Source organism: Schistocerca piceifrons, chromosome 11 (genome assembly GCF_021461385.2).
Source record: "Schistocerca piceifrons isolate TAMUIC-IGC-003096 chromosome 11, iqSchPice1.1, whole genome shotgun sequence".
Lineage (NCBI taxonomy): Eukaryota > Metazoa > Arthropoda > Insecta > Orthoptera > Acrididae > Schistocerca > Schistocerca piceifrons.
Window position 1 is genome coordinate 33,371,340 of NC_060148.1, and position 13,771 is coordinate 33,385,110.

General features: G+C 46.5%; 1 protein-coding gene across 1 annotated transcript in view; it reads right to left on the reverse strand.

The window, feature by feature from the left end:
• LOC124719628 (voltage-gated potassium channel subunit beta-2) overlaps positions 1 to 13,771 on the reverse strand; it is a 1,342,624-nt gene that overhangs the window by 719,533 nt on the left and 609,320 nt on the right. The window contains exon 3 of the mRNA XM_047244844.1: positions 7,782 to 7,990. Coding sequence (XP_047100800.1) covers positions 7,782 to 7,913 — 132 coding nt within the window. The 5' untranslated portion in view covers positions 7,914 to 7,990. The remainder of the gene's footprint in view (positions 1 to 7,781; positions 7,991 to 13,771) is intronic.

The following is a 13,771-nucleotide window of genomic DNA, read 5'->3' on the forward strand; positions in this document are numbered from 1 at the left end:
CTTCCCTAATCCGATGAGATCGATGACCACGCTGTCTGGTCTCCTTCCCCCAAAAACCACCACCATTTCGAGGGTGTGCGCATCCAAACGCAGTTGTTTAAAGTAGGGGGAGTGATGTAAAAGTCGTGTTTCCGCAGTATGACAGTACGGAAGGCAATTGGGCGGGCCGAGGGCAGAATGTTCCAGCTTAACGACGAGTGCCGGCGCGTAGACGAAGAGCGAGGCATGGCTGTGAGGCGACGCCGGCCAAGAGCACGCCGACTGGGACGACACCACTGCAGGGGCGCCCTCTGTCCAAAGAGAATAACAGCAAAGGTCCGCGTAGCCCCGGCCCCCGGACACACTAGGACGCCACCGGCAACTCCAGAGACACATTCGAAATTTGCTCGCCGCTAAGAAACGCCGGGACTGGCGACAGACATGCACCCGTTTAAATGCTACCCTCCCAATCCACTCGTCCAAGTTCTGGTCAGCCTTCCGTCGCCTTACCGGAACTAAACCCTCCCCCTACTATCCTCTTCTAAATGATGATCACCCCTTCCCTGACACCCTTAGTAAGGCCAACCACTTTGCCTCCTACCTCTCCGATGTATTTTCCATCCCCGATGATCCCCAGTTCGATTACTCCCTCTTCCCGGATGTCCGCGATCGAACTGACACCTCTGTCCCTCCCCTCGCTCCTGGTTTCCAGTACTTGGACAACATTGCACACACGGAACTCAATGCCCCTATCACTACACAGGATCTCATTGCTACACTCCGCACAAAGCGCAACACCGCTCCTGGTCACGATCGTGCCACCTACCGTCACCTTCGTGAAGCTCCTGTCTCTTTCCTCTCCACCCTGGCCAGGCTCTACAATGTAGTCCTGTCCACCGGTTACTACCCCGACCTGTGGAAAATCTCCCGTATCCTGATGTTCCTTAAACCTGGCAAACCGCCGTCTGCCGTCTCCTCCTACCGTCCCATCAGCCTTACCTCGGTCTTCAGCAAGGTCCTGGAATCTATCCTCACCCGGCGCATCCACCAGCATCTCCGCCTGCACCGCCTCCTTCCCGTTACCCAGTGTGGCTTTCGGCCGTCCTTCTCTTCCGACGATCTTCTCCTTCACCTCACTCATCTCCTTTCCGAACAGCTTAATTCCCGTCGCTCCGCAATCTTCCTCTCCCTGGACCTCGAACGTGCCTATGACCGCGTATGGCATTCCGGTCTCCTCTTCAAGCTCCAAACCTTCGCCCTTCCCATTAACTACGTCCGTCTGATCGGCTCCTTTCTCTCCCGCCGTCCTTCCTATGTCACCATCCATAACACCGATTCCTACACCTTTTTCCCCTCCGCCGGTGTGCCCCAAGGCTCCGTCCTCTCCCCCCTTCTGTACCTTTTGTACACGGCGGACATGCCGCCGCCGTCACCTCCCGTCCACCTTCTCCAGTTTGCCGATGACACCGCGTTCCTTGCACTTGCCCCCACCCTGCAGCGCTCACAACACCTTCTCCAATCCCATCTTGACCGGTTCACCGCTTGGTGCAACCAGTGGTTGCTCGAGGTCAATCCCTCCAAAACCCATGCGATCATTGTTGGCAAAACCACCCCTTCCTTCCGCCTCCTTGATTTCTATCTCACCATCTATGGCTGTCTTATCGCCCTCACTCCCACCCTTAAGTACCTTGGCGTCACCCTCGACCGTCGCCTCTCCTGGACTCCCCACCTCCGGACAATCCAAGCCAAGGCACGCTCCCGACTCAGTCTTCTCAAGCTCCTCTCCGGCCGTACGTGGGGTCTGGACCCCTCCACCATCCCCCACACCTATAAATCCCTCATCCGCCCTATCCTTTGTTATGCCCATCCGGCTTGGATCTCCGCCCCCCCTACCTTTTATAAATCCCTCCAAATCATTGAAGTCATGCTCTCCGCTCGCCTATCGCATCCGTCTCCCCTCCCCCACGCGGATCCTGTATGATATCATCCCCTTCCCTCACCTCCTCCTTTTCCTTGATATGGATCCTGTACACCTCCCGCAAACTCGATCCTCCTCACCCGCTCGTCTCCCCAATCCTCTCCCACCCCCGCCCGCTACCGCACCTGTATTCGCACGTCCCACCCGGTCTCCAACTCTCCACCCTCCTTACCCTCTCCCAAGGTGGCTTCCGCCAGCTCCCTCTCCCTGATGATGCCCTCCTCCCCTCCATCTACCCCTCCTACCAACTTTGATCCTCCCGCCCTCCTCCTGTACTTACTCCTCTGGGCACCCTCCCTCCCTTCTCTCCCTTTTCCCTCCCTCCTCCTTTTCTCCCCCCTCCTCCCCCGGGCCTCCCCTCCCCTGTCCCTCTCCTCCTGCCCCCGTCTCCTCAGCCATTGGCATCTTTTTTTTTTCTCCCCTCTCCCCCACCTCACCCCTGTTCCCCTCTTGGCAGGTCCCCGGACTCGCACACGCTACGTGGACATTCGCGCGCCAGAGATCACCGCCATCAGTGTCTTGTGTGTGCCGTCATTTTTAGTGTTCAGTGTTCACCGTCACACTCCATTGTTCACCAGTGCCATCGTATTCTTCAGTGTTTGTGCATCGTGTCAACAGTTCGTAGTGTGGATTGTCAACGAGTGTGAACGGCTTCTTGTGTTTTTATGTTCATGTGTGTTTTTCTAAGTGATGTCTCTTCTCTGTTTATCTCCTTGTACTCTCTTCGGCTGAAGAGCGGCGTATTGTGCTGCTGCCAGCCTACCTGATTGTTCAGGTGACAAAATAACAATAAAGTAAAAAAAAAAAAGTAAAAATAGCCTCGGCCACACTAGAAGAGCAGCACTGGAAAACGAGCCATGGCTTGTGAACAGTATCATTTACTTGCATGGAAACTGTATACATTAAAGGGCATTGACTACTTGCATGTCGCCAATTGCTTGCGACCAATGTATGTAAAGACGCCAGTGAGCCATAGCTGGCTCGTCTTACGCTTGTCTTCGGTCACACCTTGGTTGCAAAACTGTGCTTTTACACTACTGGCCATTAAAATTGCTACACCAAGAGGACATACAGATCATAAACGGGTATTCGTTGGACAAATATATTATACTAGAACTGAAATGTGATTACATTTTCACGCAACTTGGGTGCATAGATCCTGAGAAATCACTGCCCAGAACAACCACCTCTGGCCGTAATAACGGCCTTGATACACCTGGGCATTCAGTCAAACAGAGCTCGGATGGCGTGTACAGGTACAGCTGCACATGCAGCTTCAACACGATACCACACTTCATCGAGAGTAGTGACTGGCGTATTGAGACGATCCAGTTGCTCGGCCACCATTGACCAGACGTTTTCAGTTGGTGAAACATCTGGAGAATGTGCTGGCCAATGGAGCAGTCGAACATTTTCTGTATCCAGAAAGGCCCGTACAGGACCTGCAACGTGCGGTCGTGCATTATCCTGCTGAAATGTAGGGTTTCGCAGGGATCGAATGAAGGGTAGAGGCACGGGTGGTAACACATCTGAAATATAACGTCCACTGTTCAAACTGCCGTCAATGCGAACAAGAGGTGACCGAGACGTGTAACCAATGGCATCTCATACCATCACGCCGGGTGATACGCCAGAATGGCGATGACGAATACACGCTTCCAATGTGCGTCCACCGCGATGTCGCCAAACACGGATGCGACCATCGTGATGGTGTAAACCGAACCTGCATTCATCCGAAAAAATGACGATTTGCCATTCGTGCACCCAGGTTCGTCGTCGAGTACACCATCTGTGATGCAGCATTGAGGGTAACCGCAGCCACGGTCTCCGAGCTGATAGTCCATGCTGCTGCAAACGTCGTCGAAGTGTTCGTGCAGATGGTTGTTGTCTTGCAAACGTCCCCATCTATTGACTCAGGGATCGAGACGTGGCTGCACGCTCCGTTACAGCCATGCGGATAAGATGCCTGTCATCTCGACTGCTAGTGATACGCAGACATTGGGATCCAGCACGGCGTTCCGTATTACCCTCCTGAACCCACCGATTCCATATTCTGGTAACAATCATTGGATCTCGACCAACGCGAACAGCAATGTCGCGATACGATAAACCGCAATCGCGATAGGCTACAATGCGATCTTTATCAAAGTCGGAAACGTGACGGTACGCATTTCTCCTCCTTACACGAGGCATCACAACAACGTTTCACCAGGCAACGCCGGTCAACCGCTGTTTGTTTATGAGAAATCGGTTGGAAACTTTCCTCATGCGAGCACGTTGTAGGTGTCGCCACCGGCGCCAACCTTGTGTGAATGCTCTGAAAAGTTAATCATTTTCAGCATTTTCTTCCTGTCGGTTAAATTTCGCGTCTGTAGCACGTCAGCTTCGTTGTGTAGCAATTTTAATGGCCAGTAGTGTAGTTCTAAGTCTAAGTGACTGATGACGTCAGATGTTAAGTTCCATAGTGCTTAGAGCCATTTCAACTATCTTAATCAAATTGTCCTCCAACCAAGTCCCAATTTCTTCTGTATTAACACTGTTCGAAAATCCGGAAGTGTCGATAACTATCACAATCTCGTCAAATTTCATACCGTGTCCCTCGTTTAAGTGATGTTCTGCTACCGACTATTTTTGCGGCTATTTTAGCCTTGTTTGACGGCAAACTTCCGTGCACCTGTCCTGAACTGTGTGAATCGAAAACTCTGACAGAGAGTTTCATAAATGCCACGCTTCCTAAGCCCCAAACCATCCTTCACACAGAAGATTAGTGCCCTAATATTCGAAAATGCACAGAACACACTCTTATTGTTAAAACTCCCAGGCGGCCGGAGTGGCCGACCGGTTCTAGGAGCTACAGTGTAGAACCGTGCGACCGCTACGGTCGCAGGTTCGAATCCTGCCTCGGGCACAGATGTGTGTGATGTCCTTAGGGTAGTTACGTTTAAGTAGTTCTGTTCTAGGGGACGGATGACCGCAGAAGTTAAGTTCAAATGGTTCAAATGGCTCTGAGCACTGTGGGACTTAACTTCTGAGGTCATCAGTCGCCTAGAACTTAGAACTACTTAAACCTAACTAACCTAAGGACATCACACACATCCATGCCCGAGGCAGGATTCGAACCTGCGACCGTAGCGGTCGCTCGGCTCCAGACTGTAGCGCCTAGAACCGCACGGCCAGTCCGGCCGGCAGGAGTTAAGTCCCATAGTGCTCAGAGCCATTTGAACCATTTAAAACTCCCAAAAATTCTTCCAGTCTTAAACGATATGCCCCCAGCATAAGGGATAATGGCCAGAGATCCATGCTCCTCTTCATGCACCTCTGAAGATTGTCCAAACTAAATAGCGCGACGTATCTGTTCCCAGAGTATCCATTTTCCTTAAACACAGGCGTCAGACGTGCAAGTTCTTGAGTTAAACCGTCCGCATCGGAAATAGCATATGGTATGCGTACCAGAGTCTACGAACGACGTTGCGTTGGTACGGCGGATGGAAACTCATCGCATGCAGATTTTTTTTTTTTTTTTTTTTTTTTTTTGTACACCTTGAAGTTCAAAATTGGGAGCATCTCATCGTTTTGAACCTTCATTTTAAATTTAATGCTGGGATGAAGACAGCTGACGTGGTCAAAAAATCTGTCGAGAGAATCACGTCCATGAGGCCATACGAAACAGGAATCATCTACGTTGCTTCCAAAGCTGAAGTCATCAGTGCCGTATCCTCAAAGTTCTCCACAAATAAATTGGAAACTATGGACAATAAAGGACTACCCGTAGCCACTCAGTCATTTTTTCAAAAATGTAACCATTAAATGAAAAATACGTGGATGTCAGCGCATCGCGGAAAAGCTTCACCAACTCTTCATCCAGTTTTTTCACTTTCAAACTCAAGGAACTCTTCCAGAAAGACTCGTGTAAATAGAGGTACCACAAATAAAATTCACTAGTCAGTCCCAAGGACCCACACTCATGATTTCAACCATCTAATGAAATCGACCAAATTGAAGATTTGTTGTTCATACTTGCCAGCATTGGGTTAAGAATGGATGTAAGTCGGTGCACCCAGGCCTACGAAGTACATCTACATCCATACTCCGCAAGCCACCTGGCGGTGTGTGCCGGAGCGTGCTTTGAGTTCTCCCTTCTATTCCAGTCTCGTATTGCTCATGGAAAGGAAGATTGTCGGTATGTCTCTGTGTGGGCTGTAATCTCTCTGATTTTATCCTCATGGTCTCTTCGCGAGATACACGTAGGAGGGAGCAATATACTGCTTGACTCCTCGGTGAAGGTATGTTCTCGAAACTTCAACAAAAGCCCGTACCGAGCTACTGAGCGTCTCTCCTGCAGAGTCTTCCACTGGAGTTTATCTATCATCTCCGTAACGCTTTCGCGATTACTAAATGATCCTGTAACGAAGCGCGCTGCTCTCCGTTGGATCTTCTCTATCTCTTCTATCAACCCTATCTGGTACGGATCCCACACTGGTGAGCAATATTCAAGAGTGGGCGAACAAGTGTACTGTAACCTACTTCCTTTGTTTTCGGATTGCATTTCCTTAGGATTCTTCCAATGAATGTCAGTCTGGCATCTGCTTTACCGACGATCTACTTTATGTGATCATTCCATTTTAAATCACTCCTACTGCCTACTCCCAGATAATTTATGGAATTAACCGCTTCCAGTTGCTGACATGCTATATTGTAGCTAAATGATAAAGGATCTTTCTTTCTGTGTATTCGCAGTACATTACACTTGTCTACATTGAGATTGGATTGCCATTCCCTGCACCATGCGCCAATTCGCTGCAGATCTTCCTGGATTTCAGTACAATTTTCCATTGTTACAACCTCTCGATATACCACAGCATCATCCGCAAAAAGTCTCAGTGAACTTTCGATGTCGTCCACAAGGTCATTTATGTGTATTGTGAATAGCAACGGTCCTACGACACTCCCCTGCGGCACACCTGAAATCACTCTTACTTCGGAAGACTTCTCTCCATTGACAATGACATGCTGCGTTCTGTTATCTAGGAACTCTTCAATCCAATCACACAATTGCTCTGATAGTCCATATGATCTTACTTTGTTCATTAAACGACTGTGCGGAACTGTATCGAAGAAACACGGCATCTACCTGGGAACCCGTGTCTATGGCCCTCTGAGTCTCGTGGACGAATAGCGCGAGCTGGGTTTCGCACGATCGTGTTTTTCGAAACCCATGCTGATTCCTACAGAGTAGATTTCTAGTCTCCAGAAAAGTCATTGTGCTCGAACATAATACGTGTTCCATAATGCTACAACTGATCGACGTTAGACATATAGGTCTATAGTTCTGCACATCTGTTCGACGTCCCTTCTTGAAAACGGGGATGACCTGTGCCCTTTTCCAATCCTTTGGAAGGCTACGCTCTTCTAGAGACCGACGCTACACCGCCGCAAGAAGGGGGCAAGTAACATCAGGAATAGAGCAAAATGGCACAGTGGTTAGCACACTGGACTCACATTTGGCAGGATGACGGCTCAAACGCGCTTCCGGCCATCCTGATTTAGGTTTCTGTGATTTCCATAAATCGCTTCAGCCATCTGTCAGGATGGTTCCTTCAAAGTGGCTCAGCCAACTTCCTTCCCCATCCTTCCCCAATTCGATGGAGCCAATGACCTCACTGTTTGCTCCCCCGCCCCCCAGATCAAGCAACCAATCAATCACATCAAGTCAGACGACTGACTGATCTCCCCCAATTCATAACACCCCGTCTTCCCCTCCCGCAGAAAAAACGGATGTGAGAACGTTTCGGCGTGCGCGCGGCGCGGCGTCTTCAGGACTGACCTGCTGCTGGAAGTGCTCGGCACGGGCGAGCGCCTCGGCGGCCTCCTTCTTCTCCTTCTTCTCCTCGTCGGTCTGCGAGCGGCTGGAGCCGCTCGTGGGGGGCGGGTAGGAAAACCAGAACTGGTGCGCCATGCCGACTCGGCCTCCTCAGCGCGCGCTGCCGGCTGCGGGGGCGGAGGCGGAGGCGGGCTGCGGGGGCGGCTACGCTCCTGCCAACACAGCACGGAGGCACAAGCGTCAGTCAGCAGCTGCACCAGTCGCAAAGATCCCGCATCTCATCACCTACAACAGTTATTGTGGTGTATAACAGATGTGGCATAATTGGCGAAATCTTCTCAGTTTATCAGCAGAGTCGTAGCGCCCTGCATTCACAACGTTTCGACGAGTTTGCTACTCACCGTCTTCAGGCAAAAAGTGCACTTTGTTACCTTACGGGGAGGTGTACTATCTTTGGCCCGAAAAAAACCATGTTCTTTGAGAATTTTTTCCCAGGATGTGTTATAGATATCAATGTCAAATTTGGCCAAAATATTGATTGATATTTCCTTTACAAACGGGAATTTTTTCGACGGGAAATGTCGAAAGACAAAGGCGTAAGTGCCGTGGGAACGAAACAAAATTTTGATGTAGACCTTCTAATGGTACTTGAATAATGTAACCATTACGGCACTCACCTCAACCTCTCGATACCAGCAATATTCAACTGTGTTTCTGTACAATAGTTAACATATTTCTATGAGTGACAGATTTCAGATAGATTATATAATGGTAAGACAGAGATTTAGGAACCAGGTTTTAAGTTGTAAGACATTTCCAGGGGCAGATGTGGACTCTGACCACAATCTATTGGTTATGAACTGTAGATTAAAACTGAAGAAACTGCAAAAAGGTGGGAATTTAAGGAGATGGGACCTGGATAAACTGACTAAACCAGAGGTTGTACAGAGTTTCAGGGAGAAAATAAGGGAACAATTGACAGGAATGGGGGAATGAAATACAGTAGAAGAAGAATGGGTAGCTTTGAGGGATGAAGTAGTGAAGGCAGCAGAGAATCAAGTAGGTAAAAAGACGAGGGCTAGTAGAAACCCTTGGGTAACAGAAGAAATATTGAATTTAATTGATGAAAGGAGAAAATATAAAAATGCAGTAAATGAAGCAGGCATAAAGGAATACAAACGTCTCAAAAATGATATCGACAGGAAGTGCAAAATGGCTAAGCAGGGATGGCTAGAGGAGAAATGTAAGGATGTAGAGGCTTATCTCACTAGGGGTAAGATAGATACTGCCTACAGGAAAATTAAAGAGACCTTTGGAGATAAGAGGACCACTTGTAGGAATATCAAGAGCTCAGATGGAAACCCAGTTCTAAGCCAAGAAGGGAAAGCAGAAATATGTAAGGAGTATATAGAGGGTCTATACAAGGGCGACGTTCTTGAGGACAATATTATGGAAATGGGAGAGGATGTAGATGAAGATGAAATGGGAGATACGATACTGAGTGAAGAGTTTGACAGAGCACTGAAAGACCTGAGTCGAAACAAGGCCCCGGGAGTAGACAACATTCCATTGGAACTACTGACGGCCTTGGGAGAGCCAGTCCTGACAAAACTCTACCATCTGGTGAGCAAGATGTATGAGACAGGCGAAATACCCTCAGACTTCAAGAAGAATATAATAATTCCAATCCCAAAGAAAGCAGGTGTTGTCAGATGTGAAAATTTCCGAACTATCAGTATAATAAGTCACAGCTGCAAAATACTAATGCGAATTCTTTACAGACGAATGGAAAAACTAGTAGAAGCGGACCTTGAGGAAGATCAGTTTGGATTCCATAGAAATATTGGAACACGTGAGGCAATACTGACCCTACGGCTTATCTTAGAAGCTAGATTATGGAAAGGCAAACCTACGTTTCTAGCATTTGTAGACTTTGAGAAAGCCTTTGACAATGTTGACTGGAATACTCTCATTCAAATTCTGAACGCGGTAGGGGTAAAATATAGGGAGCGAAAGGCTATTTACAATTTGTATAGAAACCCAATGGCAGTTATAAGAGTGGAAGGGCATGAAAGGGAAGCAGTGGTTGGGAAGGGAGTGAGACAGGGTTGTAGCCTCTCCCCGATGTTATTTAATCTGTATATTGAGCAAGCAATAAAGGAAACAAATGAAAAATTCGGAGTTGGTATTAAAATCCATGGAGAAGAAATAAAAACTTTGAGGTTCGCCGAGACAGCAAAGGACTTGGAAGAGCAGTTGAACGGAATGGATAGTGTCTTGAAGGGAGAATATAAGATGAACATCAACAAAAGCAAAACGAGGATAATGGAATGTAGTTGAATTAAGTCGGGTGATGTTGAGGGTATTAGATTAGGAAATGGGACACTTAAAGTAGTAAAGGAGTTTTGCTTTTTGGGGGGCAAAATAACTGATGATGGTCGAAGTAGATAGGATATAAAATGTAGACTGGCAATGGCAAGGAAAGCGTTTCTGAAGAAGAGAAATTTGTTAACATCGAGTATAGATTTAAGTGTCAGGAAGTCGTTTCTGAAAGTATTTGTATGGAGTGTAGCCATGTATGGAAGTGAATCATGGATGATAAATAGTTTGGACAAGAAGAGAATAGAAGCTTTCGAAATGTGGTGCTACAGAAGAATGCTGAAGATTAGATGGGTAGATCACATAACTAATGAGGAGGTATTGAATAGAATTGAGGAGAAGAGGAGTTTGTGGCACAACTTGACCAGAAGAAGGGATCGGTTGGTAGGACATGTTCTGAGGCATCAAGGGATCACCAATTTAGTATTGGAGGGCAGCGTGGAGGGTAAAAATCGTAGAGGGAGACCAAGAGATGAATACACCAAGCTGATTCAGAAGAATGTAGGTTGCAGTAGGTACTGGGAGATGAAGAGGCTTGCACAGGATAGAGTAGCATGGAGAGCTGCATCAAACCAGTCTCTGGAATGAAGACCATAACAACAACAACATGAGAACATTCAGATTTAATTTCATTAATGTAGAGGTTCTTCGATACATCGATATGTATATACTTTAATGATATTATTCTTATGTGTATTCTTTATTTTGTCACTATGATCTTTGACATACTTGTAACTCTGAGTTTTGGGTGCGTAAGCGGTTATTAGAGAGTCAAGCTTTGGTCATCATGTTAAAAAGACGCAAATTGTAGTCAGTTTATGAAATGTGAACTTTAACAGTGAGGAAGATATTTTCAAGTATGTTTTATATTGTGAAGTGATGTTTTGGAACGAGTTACGTGATATTGCAACAAAAGTAATTAAAAAGGAGTGTAACTTAAACTCGGAGTGCTGATTACTTTTTTACATCACCATTGTCCTAACTTGCAAAAGTTTAATCTTCAAGAATGGATTATGAAACACATCTATAAAACTTTTGAATGTCGCAGAATAACACCTAGGCCTCTTTGCATCCGAGCGTGGAATCATCACTACCTAGATTTTCGACGATTGAGCCATGAGTTCACAGCGAGACCAGCGTAGGAAACACGAAAAAAATGAGTGCCTAGTTTATCCATTATTTCAAGAAATGACTTTATTAACTGTGCTCAAATGACACCTGCGACATAATATAGCTTTGTTGTTGCCCGAAAATAGAATATTTAGCAGCGTGAGCAACACTACAATCATAATTAATTTTTGACCTTTGTTGTGGTAGGGTTGTCAGAACCTCCACGCGCAGCATGTCACAGGTCAGCCGGCTCGTCTGAAATCAAAACTGAGTCGACGTTAGCGACGTACGAGGTGCGGCTAGAAAAAAACCGGACTGATGCTGAAAAAAAACATTTATTTACAATTATTTACAATTTCATGTTATCTCCTTCAATGTACTCTCCTCCTCGGTCTCTACACCGCTCCATACGAATTTTCCACTGTTCATAGCAATGCTGCAGATCATTTTCGGTAAGTCCATACATTACTTCCGTCGCTTTTTCTTTTACTGCTTCAACGGTCTCAAATCTAGTTCCTTTCAAAGCTGACTTGACTTTAGGGAAAAGAAAAAAGTCACAGGGGGCCGAATCAGGTGAGTAGGGTGGATGATCTAAAATGGGAATGTTGTGTTTTGCCAAAAACGTCTTCACTGACAACGCACTGTGAGCTGGGGCATTGTCTTGGTGAAGGATCCATGACTTTTTTCTCCACAAATCGTTCCGTTTTCTCCGTACTCGCTCACGTAGGGTAGCCAGGACGCTAATGTAGTAATGCTGATTCACTGTTTGTCCCTCTGGTACCCAATCAATGTGCACAATCCCTTTGATGTCAAAAAAAAACAATCATCATTGCCTTGAATTTCGATTTTGACATTCGTGCTTTTTTTTTGTCGTGGAGAACCAGGAGTTTTCCAATGCATCGATTAGCGTTTAGTTTCGGGAACGAAAGTAAAAAACCACGATTCATCGCAAGTAATAACATTTTGTAAGAAGGTGGGATCACTTTCAATGTTTTCCAGGATGTCAGAACAAATCATTCTTCGGCGTTCCTTCTGTTCAATTGTGAGACACTTTGGAACCATTTTTGAACACACTTTGTTCATGTTGAAACTTTCATGAAGAATCTGCCTAACACTTTCCTTGTCAACTCCTGTTAACTCAGACACTGCTCTGATTGTTAAACGGCGATCTTGTCGAACAAGTTTACCGATTTTTTCAATGTTTGCATCAGTTTTTGCTGACAATGGTCTGCCAGTGCGAGTGTCATCACTGGTGTCTTCGCGGCCATCTGTAAATCGTTTAAACCACTCAAACACTTGTGTTCGCGATAAACAATCATCGCCGTACGCTTGTTGTAACATTACAAACGTTTCACTTGCAGATTTTCCTAGTTTGAAACAAAATTTGATGTTAACACGCAGTTCTTTCTGTACACTCAACATTTTCCGACGCACAGACAAAACGTCAACTACTTAAAACAGACGCCACGGGCAGACTGAGTGCAGTAGGCGGAGCGAGAGTCACGTGACAGGCCACGCGACTTTCAGCCTTATTGCATTCGTTTTATTGTTTCACCAGTACTAGTCCGGTTTTTTTCTAGCCACACCTCGTATATAAGATTCTTTAGGAGTTGTACCTCGCTTGTTATTTGGACCATAGGGAAACAAAATGACGGCCATCTGAAAATAAATAGGGTTTTCTCCAACGATTTTTCGACTTCGCCGGCCAAGTAAAAATATTTGTAGTTGATGGATCGGAATAAAAGTGCTACAACTTCGTCGGAAACAAAGAATCGTGCCATTCGGTACAGTAGATTTGAAGTTACATACCGCGCTATAAAAAAAAACGTGACTTCGAGAGAAACGCGTTTGAAGTTTTGACTACATATAAATGCAATATTACGCAACGTAGTTCAATCTGCTATTCCGGGCCCATAAGCTAGTCCTCCCTCTTCCTCACAGACGGCGTTCTGCTCCATCTGGGCCATCGGCCGCTCGTACGGCTGGTGAGACGCGGTTTTCGGCCGCTCGAATCCGGTGGTCTTCCGAATGCTTGACGAACTGTGTCGAATAGAGTCCCAGGGTGACGTCCATCGTTGTCACGGTCTTCAGAACTGCTGAATACCGTTCGCTGAAGCTACTCACTGCCGGGGAAGTCGCAGTCTCCACAGTCTTCGCGCCACAATGCAAATGCTTGGGGGATAACTTACAAACACACGTGTTCAGACTCTTTCGTTTGAATTTTGTGTGTTTCCTCCCAGGCACCGGTACATTACCTCGTCCTCAAAAAAAAAAAAAAAAAAAAAAAAAAAAAAACTGCTGCGTGAAAAAGGCCGATTTCAGGCAGGTGCATTTTTTTTTTTGTTCAACCGCGAATAACAAAAATTTCCATTCCGTATTCGGAAAAACAGTTTCAGCGGTGGATTCTAAACACTTTTATGGATCAAAAAATGCAGTTTAAAAAATCGATTTTTTGAACCAAAAGATAGGAAACTTCCCCTTAAAGCCGCTGGGCAGCACACGCG